Here is a 13,454-nt window from a genome sequence, read left to right as displayed (position 1 = left end):
AGCAGGAGCAGGGCAGTGACCATGCCCCTGTCCTGGGCACTGGTGAGGCCACCCCTCAAATGCTGGGTTCAGGGTTGGGCCCCTCACTCCCAGAAGGACATGGAGGGGCTGGAGCATGTCCAGAGAAGGACAACAAAGCTGATGAGGGGTCTGGAGGCCAAGGCTGATGGGGATCAGCTGGGGAAGCTGGGGGTGTTCAGCCTGGAGTAGAGGAGGCTGAGGGGAGACCTTATGGCTCCCTACAACTGCCTGACAGGAGGGGGGAGCCAGATGGGGTTTGGTCTCTTCTGCCAAGTAACAAGGGATAAGATGAGAGGAAATGGCCTCAAGTTGCACCAGGGGCAGTTTAGATTGGATCTTGGGAAAAATTTCTTCTCCAAAAGGGTTGTCAAGCATTGGACCAGGCTGCCCAGGAAAGTGGTGGAGTCCCCATCCCTGGAGTTATTTAAAAGATGGGTAGAGAAGGTGCTTGGGGCCATGGTTTAGTGGTGGCTTTGCCAGGGTTAGGTTAATGGTTGGACTAAATGATCTTAGAGATATTTTTCAACCTAAATGATTCTACGAATCTACGAAGAAGGGAGCTGAAGAGCTACTTTGACCTACCCTGCCTTTATTGCATGCCTCGAACACATGCTGTGTCTGCAGTGACTGCAGACTTTGCAGTCCTTTTCTTCCAGACCTACAAGCCTTCACTCCCCAGTAGTGGTCTGGGCTCACAAAAAACCTGACAGCAACCAGAACCAAGGCTGGGGGGAAATATATATGTGTGTAAGAACAAGGCAGATGTACCTGGTAACTTGGCAACAAAGAATAAAATCAGTGCAAGAGCAAAAGGTGAGGGATAATTTAATATCATGCTGCCCTTTACCAGTTGACATCTCTTTCACTGCTTGGCTTTCACTGTCCTTGTGACAGATTTACCTCATTTTCTTGACTGAATCATGGATACCTCATCCATTTGCAAACTCCACAGATGATTTGTTTCAAACTCTCAGGTAATATATTTAACAAGTGGGCAGGTCACCCCCAGCCCCTGTCTAGCACCAAGACAGCTGCTGGAGCATCCTAAAGGCACAGGGCAGGCAGGGCAGCCCCAGCTTTCATCAAAGCCAAGCTGCCATGTGGTGGATGCCTTACTTTGCATGACTTCTGTACTCCCACTGCAGCTAGAACAGCCTCCAGTACAGTTAATTTTCTCTAGGAGGATATTTTTGAGTAACAAATAAGGGTTTCAAGACAGTCCTTGGTCCCTCTGACATGCTGGGCAGTCAGGGGCTTGGCAGGAGGAAAGGAGACACGGCAGAAATGACAACACAGGAATGCTGGTCCTAAGCTGCCCCAATACCAGCACCAGACAGACCCTAAAATTCATGGGCTTTCACAGCACTTTCATGCTACTGGCAGAAGGACCCCAGCTCTGTTACAGAGCTCAGGAGCATGGGCAGACACCTGTGAAAGCTCCTTTTTGGTCTGAGCTGGTGAACTTTGCCAGCCAGGAGCTGGCTGCATGTCCTGGGGTACAGGAGAGGACTAAGCACATCCCCCTGCCCTGCAGCATCCCAGCCCGCTGCTCCAGGGTGGGTGACACAGCACGGAAGAGAATGTCTGCATCACCTGGCTAAACTGTAGGAGATGCTTCACTGTAGAGCTGCAACTCTCAGCTTTTCCTCATTCTGTAAGAACTGGGTTGCTCCCGATTTGACATGGTAGGAAAAGAGCATCAGCCTCAGCTGATTTGACTCAGCTCCCACGAGCCAGTAAGAAATCAAAGCCTCGGCACGCAGAAGAGCTGCTATTCATTCCGACAGGCTGAGGACCATTTGACCTCTTCTGGAAATCCCGTTACATTGTTTTACAAGAAAGTGCTTGTTTATCTGAGCTACCTTCCTTGTCAGTCACCACTTCTGCCAGCCTGGCTCTGCTCTGAGAGGCTCAGTGATTAGGATAATCTCCTTCAGGTCTCGGTCCTGCACGCTTCTGAATGCTGTTAGCTAGTGCTAAATAGCTGATACATCCTACCCCTGAGCTGGTTGCACTTCGGTTTGGTTTAGCATGATTCTCTTATGTTTCCCGTGACACTTCTTTTTTTTTTTTTTCCCCCTCTTTAACATCAATAGCATGCTTTGGAATGAATCACAAAGCCTCCTTCTGCTCTTCACTTTTGTAATAAATTTAATGATACTTTCCAAATGACTTATGAAAGGTGAAAGTCAGAGCAACTAATCTGTGCTGAACTCATGCAATAGCTAGGCTGCTGATAGCAGCCGGTACCTCTGCCCTATGCTGCAATCCCGTCTGCAACAGCGGAGATGACCCTTTCTTATAGACCAGCATCCAAACTCCAGCCTGAGCCCCAGCTGAGCTCACGGGGTGACTCCCCTGCCTCTCCCAGGGTTTGTCTCAGCAGCACAGTGCCAGTAAGAGCACGGCAGCACAGGCAGTCCCTGGCCCCAGCCTCCCTTACAGTCCTGCTGCTTCCCCAATTAGTGCTCATTTCATATTGCACATTCAGTTTGTGTCTTTACTGAATTTCATCTCACTGACGGCAAATTACTGCTGAGGTTATCAAGCTCATTTACAATTCCAGTTCTGGCACCAAAGCACTTGTAAGTCCTGTCCGCTTAGTCCCCCCATGATTGCTGCTGGGTTTCAGCGCCAGTGTCAGTCCCTGAAGCATCCCTAGCTGCATGGCACGCTCTGCTGAGGATGACTTCCATCGTGCCACATCCACCTTCTCACCTGCCTTGTAGTTTGCTCATGGGCTTGCACGAGCAATGTTCCTGAAGTCAACCTGTAAGCATGTATTACATCTCCTTCCTCTGATCTACTAGGCCTGTTACACTCAAAACCAGTATTAGATCAGGTTTATGTGATATGGCCTTACTAAAGCCTTACTAGACCGGCTGTTCCTTGATCTGCTGGTGCTTACAATAGACCATTCAATGATTTGTCCCAGGATCTTTCTGGATAGCATAATTTCAGCTGCCTAATCTCTCCTGAACAGTCATGCTCCTGAATGCTGGGCAAAGAGTCTTTCCTCCAGTCCTCTAACACTTTCCTACTCTGCCAGCCATCCCAAATATCTGGTGAAGAACAGGCGGACTGTTTCAACCAGTCCCTTATAAGCCCTGGGGTGAATCTCCCAAGGCTGTGCTACGCAAATACACCCCAGCTGCACCAGTCCTCCTGTGCTGTCTCTACAGCAACCCACACAGCCCAGCCCCTGATGTCAGCCCCTGAAACAGGTCCTCATCAACTAGGACCAAGCTCCATCTCTTCACAGGCTGGCAGGGTCCTGGCTATGCCCCGCTGAAGAAAGTCAGCATTGGAGGCTGGGGCATGGGTGAAGTCAGGCAGTTGCACAAGCAAGGGCAGCGTTGAGTCTGATGGGAGAAGCAGTCACTGCTCTCTGCCAGCAACACTGTTCATAAGGCACATATTGAACTGTCACAGTTTGGAGACTGGTATTTAAAATGAACCAGCACAGATTTTAGGTAATTATAAAATGCCAAGCAATAAACATCAACGTTCAGGAACTGCTCTCTCTGTACAGCAGGATGGGGCAGACGGCTGGAGGCTCGCAGTGGCCCTAATGCCAATTGTCCCTGCTTGCAAATTGAAACCTAAGTGAGGGGCCATTCTTAGCAGTGGCCAATAAAAAGAGCAGATTTCTAAACTCTCTCAGATAATTCTGATGAGCTCTGTGCCCCCAGCAGGTTTTTATGCAAAGCCTAACAGGTGAATCAATGAGATCTTTGGAGATGCTGCCCAAGTAATTTTTTCACTCACATACGTCCATGCAAGCAGAAAAAGGCAAACTTGGTTCCTGTGTGGCTCAACAAACTAGTTAATCTCAGCAGGTAGGCTTCATCAAAATGCTGCATTTCATAACCTGAAAGAGCAATAGCTCTAGTAATGAAAAACTGGCTGGTGAGCATCTGTGTAAGAAACAATTCCTGCAAAGTCACTGACAAAAGTGGTTTAAATTTATCAGTTTGATTTTGCACTGAAACCAACTACTGGGCTGACAAAGTCACCTCACCTGCAACTCAGTGTCTAAGGGGTGTGAGTGAGCAGTCATGTCCTGAGGTGCCTGATGCACATCTTGAGGCTTGGAGCACACCAGAGTACCCTACGATGGGATGGGAGATGCAGCAGGATAGACTTGAGGGCTCAGAATCTACAGGGACAAACTAAAGTCTTCCAGGCCAGCTTCATTCCCTAAAAGCAGCTGCTAGGGGAGAGAAATGCCAGTTCACAGAGACCTTTGTGGTCGGGGGAGGAGAAGGGAGGACAGCCCGACTGGCACAAAGTGGAGGCAGCATTAATTCCAGGGACTTTGCCCATCTAACTCATTGAGTTTTGACATGCCACTAGCCCTTGTTTTAAAGCAGACATAAGTCTGCCCAGCAGTCCACATCAATCTCAAAGATACAGCAGGGAGTAAGAAAGAGCCTTTTAGGTTTTGCGGCAGACGAAAATGAACAGTTTTACCGGAAAACAACCACTTAGACTGTGAATGCAATTTCAAAGCCATTCTAAGAAAGCCCCTGCCCACTCCAGCCTACTCAAAGGCCCTTCTGGGTGATGGCAAAGGGACCTGCACTCTTTTAGTGTTTTCACACCCCAGCCATTGCCACAGCCATGATGCAGAGAGCCGGGAGATGCCTTGTCCCAGCCCTGCAGAGCTAGCAATGGCCCCATAAGGCATGGACAAACTCCATGGGCTATTGCAGAAGGGTAGGAGGATGCAGCAGGGACATCTGTAGCTGTGAGGGGTTCACAGTCCTGACTTTCCTGGGCAAAAGCATTGGCTGCTGGCACCCCTGATTCATGCCCTACAAGGAGAGGCACAATTAGGTCCAAAATATCCAAAGAAATGTTTGCAAGCCTGGAAAGTTTAGCAAGCCTCTTATCTGCAAAATCATTCATGCTTTTAAAGACAGAGATTGGCTTTTGCTGCTGGTCAATGCTTAAATGGGCAGCACATCTCTGCAAATTGCTCTATGAACACACACACATGCCAGTGCCAAACAAGTGTTTCTCTCCTAGCTCGGAGAGGATGGGTATCAAGATAACAAGAATTTCTTTGGCGTCTTATCCTGTAAGTGAGATACAACAGGAACCTGGTCTTCAAGGCTTCTCATGCAAAGAAGTTGTTCAGTAAAATATGTTTATATAAGGAGGAAAGGGCACACTCACTTCCTGAGCAGCACAAAGCATTAGCTAATTTCCTGAAGGTTTGGGTCATTTCAAGTATTTCACATCTTGAAAGGTCAACAGCTTCAGTAATGGGGAAAAGCCCTGGAGCATATGTCTGAGCAGCTTTCTCTGCAGAGTGCACACTTGGATGGCATTTATCTTGAGGCTATCAATATTTACTAAAGATGGCTATAACATCACTTTGCCCTTGCCACATTACTCATGAAGGACACAGATGACAAAAACATGAGAGCAAATGGACTTGTACTCAGTGCATGCTCCCAAGCCTTTTGTAAACCCCTTGGGATCCTCCTTCTCACACAAGGACATTTCATAGTGTCACAGGGTAAGAAGATAATTCAGGTTGGAAGGGACCCCCAGGAGTCTCTAGCCCAACCTCTTGCCCAAGGCAGGGTCAGCTCTGAGGTCAGAGGTGGTTGCCCAGGGCTCTACTTAATCTGGTCTTGAAAACCTTCATGGACAGAGATAGCACAATCTCTCTGGGCAAGCTGTTCCATTACTTGACTGCCTTCACTGTGAAAGCTTTTCCTTATATCCAGTCCAAACCTCTCGTTTCAACTCATTTCAGCTGTTGTGTCTCATCACCCCTTCACACACTGCTGTGAAAAGCTTGGCTCAAACTTCTTGATGACCTCCTTGTAGGTACTTGCAGGCTGCTGCTGGGTTCCTTCTCCAGGCTGAACAAGCTCAGCTTGACCACGCCATTGCAGCCATTGCATGGGGTAGCTGTGGCCCACAGCCTGCGATCCAGCCACTGGGGACACTTATGGTGTGGGCATCTTTGACTTTTTTAACAGGGGTAACAATTCAGGTAACAATTCATGCATGAATTCAGCACAGGAAAGCATCCACACGCCTGGAGTGAGCCAGATGTGGAGGTTTGTAGCACTGCCCCTGTACAGCACAACCTGCCAATACCATTTACTTATTTGCCTTAAATAAGGAAAAGAAGCCCAAGAAGGAAACTTCAGGTATGATTCATGCTTTTACATGTTTCAATTTTTTTTTTTTTTTCTGCTTTAAGTGTAAGTTTGAGATGGGCTTAAAGCAAACTCATGCCATAGGGGTTGAATTCCACCCCTCTCCATTTCGCTGCCCTCTGTCCTTATTATAAGCTGACCAACATCCCCAGATTTCCCACACCCTAAATGTAGGAGTACAGGCATCCAAATCCACCTCCACAGTCTTTTTTATTTCCAGAGCAGGTCTCTCATCCCAGCTAGCCTTTTTCTTCATGTCAGGCTTTTACCATTTACAACTTAAGCTAAACTAGGTGTTCTCTAGCCTCATTTTATTTCAATGCTAATCACATCAGTATCTGCACCCGGGTCCCTGTAGGAGATGGCCTGGAGGGACCACAGAGCTGCTGCCAGCCAACAGAGCTGCAGGACCCATGTTTAGAAATAACAGATCTCTCTACCTGTCTGCTTTAGGAACCACTGTGGAGTCATCAAGGAACGTAAGTGTCATCTGAAATGCAATCACAGAGCGCAACTGCAGCGGACTTAGCACACTGATTGAAACCAAAGCTGAATGCTCTATAGCAACCACTCTGAACGCATCAAGCAGAGACTAGCTTCCATAAAAGCAGCTGGCTGTCCAGTCCTTTTAAAATCAAGTCATTTATTTAGGCACCTAGTTATAGAACTGAGAGTTTTTTTCCAGGCAGTGTTGGCACGGATGTGCATGTCTCAGTGATCAATTTATTTAAATTTTCATTGCAAATCATTTATGCTCATTCTGAAATAAAATGGCCATCAGGCAGAGCAGCAGACTAAGGAAATTACCCAGAACATGATAAAGAGCAATAGCAGCAGTTAGTATCCACTGCACCAGTAGCAGAACGTGCACACTCAGGTTATTTATGAAGAAGTGGTGATGTCCAGAGCCCAGCTACCAATACACACATTTTATCATATGCCCCTGATAGTTACAGCTTTTCTTAAATCCGCACCTCCTGGATTCATCGGGATTGAGAGATGTTTATATTATAAAATGCCCCAGTTTCCAAGTCAGTCTTAGGAGTTAGGGGGCGGATACACACATTTTGGACACAGCATCAGCTTGAATAAGGAAATATGTTTTTCAAAATATGCCAGGTATCCCTTTAAGACTACAATTAGGGCCTGATTTTAAAACCACCTCTAGGCAACCTTCAAGTTTTGCAGGCATAATTATGTGTGGATGCAAAGCTAAAGGCTGTTTATAAACAGGAGGCCTTTAATGTTTTATTTTCTGGCTGCATGTCCTGCAGTTTTCTGTATCCTGTTAACGTAGATTTTTTCCTAGCATTAACAGAGACTGCCCTTTGCGAGGTGCTGAGTTATTCCCAAGAAGTGCACTCTGCTACAAAATGGAATATATCCAGGAACGAAAAGGCTGTAAACAACTATTTATTCCACTTCCACTGCAGATCTAGAAGGTTCTGTTCAAAATAGCAACTAAACCATGTCTCAGACACACCCTGCTGCAACCAACATGGTTAGTGGCTAGCACAGAGGCCCAGGATTTCTATCAGCATCAGTCTGGCCAGCCTACTGCAATGGGAAGGCAGCTCTTGTCTGGACCTTTCCTGCTAGGCAGCCCAATTCTGGCTGCTCATGGCTGATAGCCACTCTTCTGAGAGTTTGGAACTAAAGGCATAAAGCAGAATTAGATCCTACTAGATTAGAATCTAATTAGGATTGCTGAATTAGATCCAAGGTAGGATAGCGAAGGTGAGGTACCCTGGGTGCAGTGGTGCCAAGTCAGACAGTCTTCTGCCTTATCCATAACCTCATATGAACTCCAGGCCCATAGATGCTGCAGCTAAGGTGACTCTGCAGCGACACAGCTAGAGTCACTGCAGCAGTGGCTACAACAAGCTAAGGGTGGGATGGAAAGGACCCATTACACAAACTCTTGCCAAGTCCATAGGAGCTTCTCTGCAGCAGGTAAAGATCTGACAAAGAACATGGCCTAAGTGAATAGCACAAAGCCTCCCTAGGGATGAGCTATCATCGCAGCAACTTGACCACATGAATAAGAAATACAAGTATGCTCAGTGTTTACCCTCCATCTGCCCAGGATGTACCACAGCCTGCAGACATCTCCATCCTCTTCCCCACAGTTAGGTGCCAGGATGCAGTTGTCTGCACTGCTGGTGAGCACTCAAGTCGAAGCTGAGCAGGACCCTTGCCAGGTTTGAGGGCACACACAGCTTCACTTGTGGAAAACAAGTCAGAGGATGTATAATGCTGAATGCATTCATTTTATTCATGCAGGCCTTTTATTTAGTATATGGGAGAATGGGGACAGACAGATCCATGGACAAAGGGCCCAATCCTGACGCTGCCTGCAAGGGAAAAGCATCAACAGTGCTTTCTGCAGGCTCTGGCATCCTGAGCTTCCCAGGGAGACCAGGTGCCCCAGTGAAGAGATTTCTATTGCTTAGCCTGGGAGAGACAAATTCACAGCCTGAGCCAGTGTATCAGTGAAATGAATTTTTTGCTATAACATAAAGGTTAAACTGCAATAAAGTTGCCAAGGCATCAATTCAATGATAGAGATATATAAAGGCCATCTTTTTGCTAGAGTAATTTGGCCAAACTGCACAGACTTTCCAATTTATACCAGCAAAACACACAGCCCATGGTGACAGAGCAACATGGTCTTACAGTACAAAACCAGTGTTGATGGATAGCTACGTGTTGTGGCTACTTGCCAGGCCCTAATTAACCATCTGAGCTACTAGGATGGACAGCTAGGGGCAAAATTATAACTGCCATCATCTCGATATTAGGACTGGTCTAAGTACTTCATTACCAAATCATTACTCTTGGAGACAGCCTCACACAGTGGGAAAATGTTGATTTTATTTAATTGGAACAAAGTTCTATTGGCTGACCCTGGGCTTTCTACTATAATTGATTTTTTAATATCAATATAAGTATATAACCACTTTATTTTATTGCTTTTCTATACCTTGGAGGTTCAATGGCCTAATGTCAGCTTGTACTAGGGGTGCTCTGATCTGGCACATCATCTCTCCATCCTCAGGGATGCACTGGTTAATAAGCTGATTTCACATAGAGGGAGTTAAGTGTTTTTCTCCTGGCATGTGCAAGCTGCACACCTGCACTGACGTGGTCAACACAAAAGCAAGCAGGGACTTGCATGCATTTGCAACACCTATCTTAATGCTGCAGAAGCAATGTTGAAGAGTGAGCTATTCATGCCCAGGGATATGCATACCCCTTGGCAGGAAAGCACAGGAAAAAGCAGCCTGTTCCCTGAACCCTGCTTTCCTCTCTGTCCTCTGAGTACCTCCATCCCTGGAGTAAGAGGAGAAAACTAGGACTAATTTGGCTTGCTTATGCTAGGGGTCTGGCGGGCTTGGCCCCCAAGAAACACCTGTGCTTAGATGAGAGGGGCCACATGCATTTCTGGTGGGTTTGTCAAGGCTACAGTGGTATGTGCAGCTGATCCTCAGCATCTGCCAAAAGCCCTCTGATTTGGGATTTAACATCAGCTGTTTGCATGACTGGGCTGCAGCTGAGAGATTTCTGGCCTTGTTGCTTGTAGGGGTGTGATAGACCTTAGGGGGAGAAGGAGTAAGAAATGCTGCTGCCCAGGTTTTTCATCTCTTACTTTATGACTTCTGTGTCCTCTGTAATGAGATTAAGCAAAAGGAATTGGTAGTTTTAGGGCCTTGGGCTACCAAAATGACCCTGCCATCCTGAGGCAAGCAGCTCAGGCAAGGTGCAGCCAATTCAGCCTGTCACTGTGGTGGATTCCTGCGGGTGGGGCATCCACAGGTCCCCAGCGTGCTTGGCCAGGATTGGGCTGACCTGTCCCCACACTCAACCCTAATCTCCCTTGACTTTCTCTTAGCTCAGATCAGAGCAGCATTGCTCCCAGCCTCTCACCTTGCCATCAGTGGTGACTGCAGCAAAGACCGTGGAGGAGTAAGGGGACCATGCAACGTCGGCTACAGCAGAATTCAGATCATAAATAAACATCGGAGTCCTGTAAAAAAAGACCCAGGGAAAAGAACTCATTTAAACACGCACTGCTCTGGAAGTGAAACGTTGAGCTATAAATACTTCGATGCTACAGCGTGTGTGGGAGATGGGGTATTTCTCTATGTCAGATACCAGCCAGACTCTGAGCCAAAGCCAAAGCAAAGCCAAGTATCACCCCAAATGGGTCAGGATTGGTCCTGCTGTGATGAGAAGAAAGGTAGCATGTTTCTTTCTTTCTGAAAGCATTTTGAAAGCTTCCCCACAATGCACGCAGCAAGATGGAGTCTCTCTGATTAATAATCATGCGGGAAAAAGTGATTTTCCCTCTCTAGACTTCTGACAACAACATTGAATATTAGAGCAGTATTGGCAACAGGAAATATTTGACTCTGACTGATTTACAACAAAATCAATTTCCTGACTGAAACCAGACATTCCTCAACCACTAACCCTGAACTTCATTATGTATGTTTAAATGTTCCTTTCTTTTTTCCCCCCTCTCTGGCTCTTGGGAGGTGTCTGCCCCTGAGGCCATAAGCCAGCCCCTGATATTTCTCTATAGCTTTGCTCCAGAAGAATAACCCTGCCACAGTAAGTCCTGCCTGAAGAAAGCCAGGTCCAAAGCTAAGCAGTCAGGCTTTGTGCTGAGCTGCACTGCTTGGCAAGTTCCTGCGGCAGCTGATGCTAAATCTTATACCTTGTATGTGGGGAGCACAAAACTGAGTCATCAGCCCCAAAACAGAGATAAGAAAGCAATTAGCACCAACCCCTAAGAGGGAAACTGAGACTAGACCTCCCCACCCATGTCAGGACCCAGCAGGACCTACTTGATGGTGTGATCCCAGATCTTGACTGTCCAGTCAGAGCTGCAGGAAATGAAGACTTTCAGGTGGTAGGGATTCCAGCTGACTGAGTCCACAGCCATGTGATGGGCTTCAAACACATCCAGAAATTGGCTTGAATAGCACTTTGAACACTGTAATGGAAAGAACTAGTCAGTAATCAGAGTTAGACCTTCTCCTGGAGCTCATATTCCTGCAGAAGGATGTCTCTGAATACTTGTATGGCCTGGCAGGCTCTTCTGGGCTGTCTGGGAAGAGGTGGCTGGTACACAGAGGTGCTACAGAAACTAAATAACTTAACACATGCTATTTCACCCCACTTGCAGGCAACACCAAGCTCCCCTCTGCAATACACAGAAGTAGGAATTGAAGTTGTGTGGTTGGATTTACATCCAGAGCCAGGCCCCAGAGCCCATTCTCCACTGCAGGAGCTCTGTTGCCTTCCCGCCAGCCGGGGCTCCTGCTGTGCCTCTGTAACAGGCTCTCAGGAAAGGCAGGGGAAAACATCTCTTGTGTTGCTCAGGAGCACACAGCACCATGTGCATTTGAAGTTTGCAATTAAAACCTCCAGTAATGGTGCTCTCAGTACAAGAATGACTTATCAGACCCTTTGGCTCTAAGGATTTTGAGAACGTGCCAAAAGCCCCTTCCCTGCCATCACCCTGCAAAGCCCACTCTGAGAGCCTGGCCCATCACACGATGCTGCAGTTCTTTCTCTCGTGACTTCCCAGAAGGGTGTGAGAACAAGAGGTGGGACAGCACTCAGGCATGTTCCTGATGGGCAAGTGGCCCACCTGTGCCCCAGCCAACAGCAGCCTGTGAACTGCGCAAACCCTGGACGTGCATTTTGAGGGACAGTACAGCAGCATCACAGCTGTGGGTGCTACTGAATGGCAAAAATGTAAGATGTGTGTAAGAGCCGGAAAACATTTTGGAGCCTTGGAAAAGTCACTTTGTGTATGAACTCATGAAAGAGGGGAGAAACTACAACCTGCTTGTTTGCACAAGCAGAATACAGGACTCAATCCAGATCCTGTCAGTTCTGTGTACACAGAAAAATTAGGTTATCCTCCCCAAACCTGCTCCGCTCAGAGGGGTCTGGAGGCTTACTTCGTTAGCAACAAGGACCTGATCTCACAAGTAATGGCCTCTTGGTTGTGTTCTCACACACAGGCTGCATCCACACAGCAGGCTGGGGTTGGTTCCAGGATTTTCTGTCGGTCTGCCTCGGTACTGTCTCTACAAGGACTTTTCAGCACCTTTCATTACTCCCTAATGAATGCAGCAACATATCATCTGCCTGAGCGGCAGGATTGCTGGAGTGTTACATGACTGTAATCCTTGCAAACCAAAACTCTAACAACTCATAAGACTTAACTGTTTATTACACATGACACTCACTGCCTGGGTACTCAGGCCTGTTTTCTTCCAATGGCCCTGGGCATTGGTGCAGGTACTGGATTGAGGGTGCTAAACTATTCACACAGCAGCAGCTCCTGCATCGCTGGGAAGCTTGCTGTGGTAGGAAACAGAAACAAGAAAGTGGCTCATGTCCCACTGAAATTTACTGACAGTGTCTATAGCTTCCTAATAGTTTGCTGTGTGCTCTGTCTCTGAGTTACTGTCCCTGTCTGTAATTATGGGACTGAAATCTCCTTTAATGGCATGTTTCATAACTTTGCTTCATAATTCTTAATGTTCAGCCACCAGGAAAATTGGTACTTGGCTTGTTTTGAAAGTCACTTTGCTGGGAACAGACAGAATGGGTCATGAGTAATTAACACAAGAGAGAAGCTGCTTTATCCATCTGTCCTTCCAAGTATGTGGATTGAAGGTCCCTAATACCTGAGGACTTTGAAGAGTGAGATCCTAACCAGATTTGTCTGCATCCGACAGAACTGTAATGCTCAGCACTCTGTTTTTAAAGCCTTGTTGAGGCTGAGCCCTTGATCAGTGCAGCTCTTGGGGTACTGGTACAGGAGGGCCTTCATGCCCTGGGATGTGCTGATCCACAGCACTGGCTTTGGAGTCTGCAAGTCTGGCCCAGAGCTGAGGCCCAAGCCCTGATATGAAAGGGATCTGTGATTTTCCTGTGAAATCAGCAGCAAAAAGGTTTCTGTAGGGTAGACGCCTGGCTCTGTCCCTTGCGAGAAATGAACCCTGCATCCCTGTTTTAGCCTAACGCCATACACCATGCTCTGACAGTGCCTGCCAGCCCCACACCGTGTTCACCCCAACCTTTGGTATTGTTTCTGATGTGTGAAACAGGGCCATGTTCTTCCCAAGATGCATTTTGAAGAAACACCGCAAGGTTGAGAAAAAGCTCAGAAAGAAGTATGACTTCAACAAATAAAAAAGCTAACTAGAACGGCTGGGAAAGGCCTTT

At 47.2% G+C, this 13,454-nt stretch overlaps 1 protein-coding gene across 1 annotated transcript in view; it reads right to left on the bottom strand.

The window, feature by feature from the left end:
* Positions 1-13,454, bottom strand: part of DNAI1 (dynein axonemal intermediate chain 1) — a 151,829-nt gene that overhangs the window by 35,535 nt on the left and 102,840 nt on the right. The window contains exons 17-18 of the mRNA XM_009647339.1: positions 11,054-11,202; positions 10,131-10,230 (exon numbers count right to left, since the gene is read on the bottom strand). Coding sequence (XP_009645634.1) covers positions 10,131-10,230; positions 11,054-11,202 — 249 coding nt within the window. The remainder of the gene's footprint in view (positions 1-10,130; positions 10,231-11,053; positions 11,203-13,454) is intronic.

The sequence above is a fragment of the Egretta garzetta genome, unplaced genomic scaffold, assembly GCF_000687185.1.
Source record: "Egretta garzetta isolate BGI_Z169 unplaced genomic scaffold, ASM68718v1 scaffold59, whole genome shotgun sequence".
Classification (NCBI taxonomy): Eukaryota; Metazoa; Chordata; class Aves; order Pelecaniformes; family Ardeidae; genus Egretta; species Egretta garzetta.
Note: the sequence above shows the minus strand (reverse complement) of the source record. Positions and strands in the feature narration are given on the sequence as shown.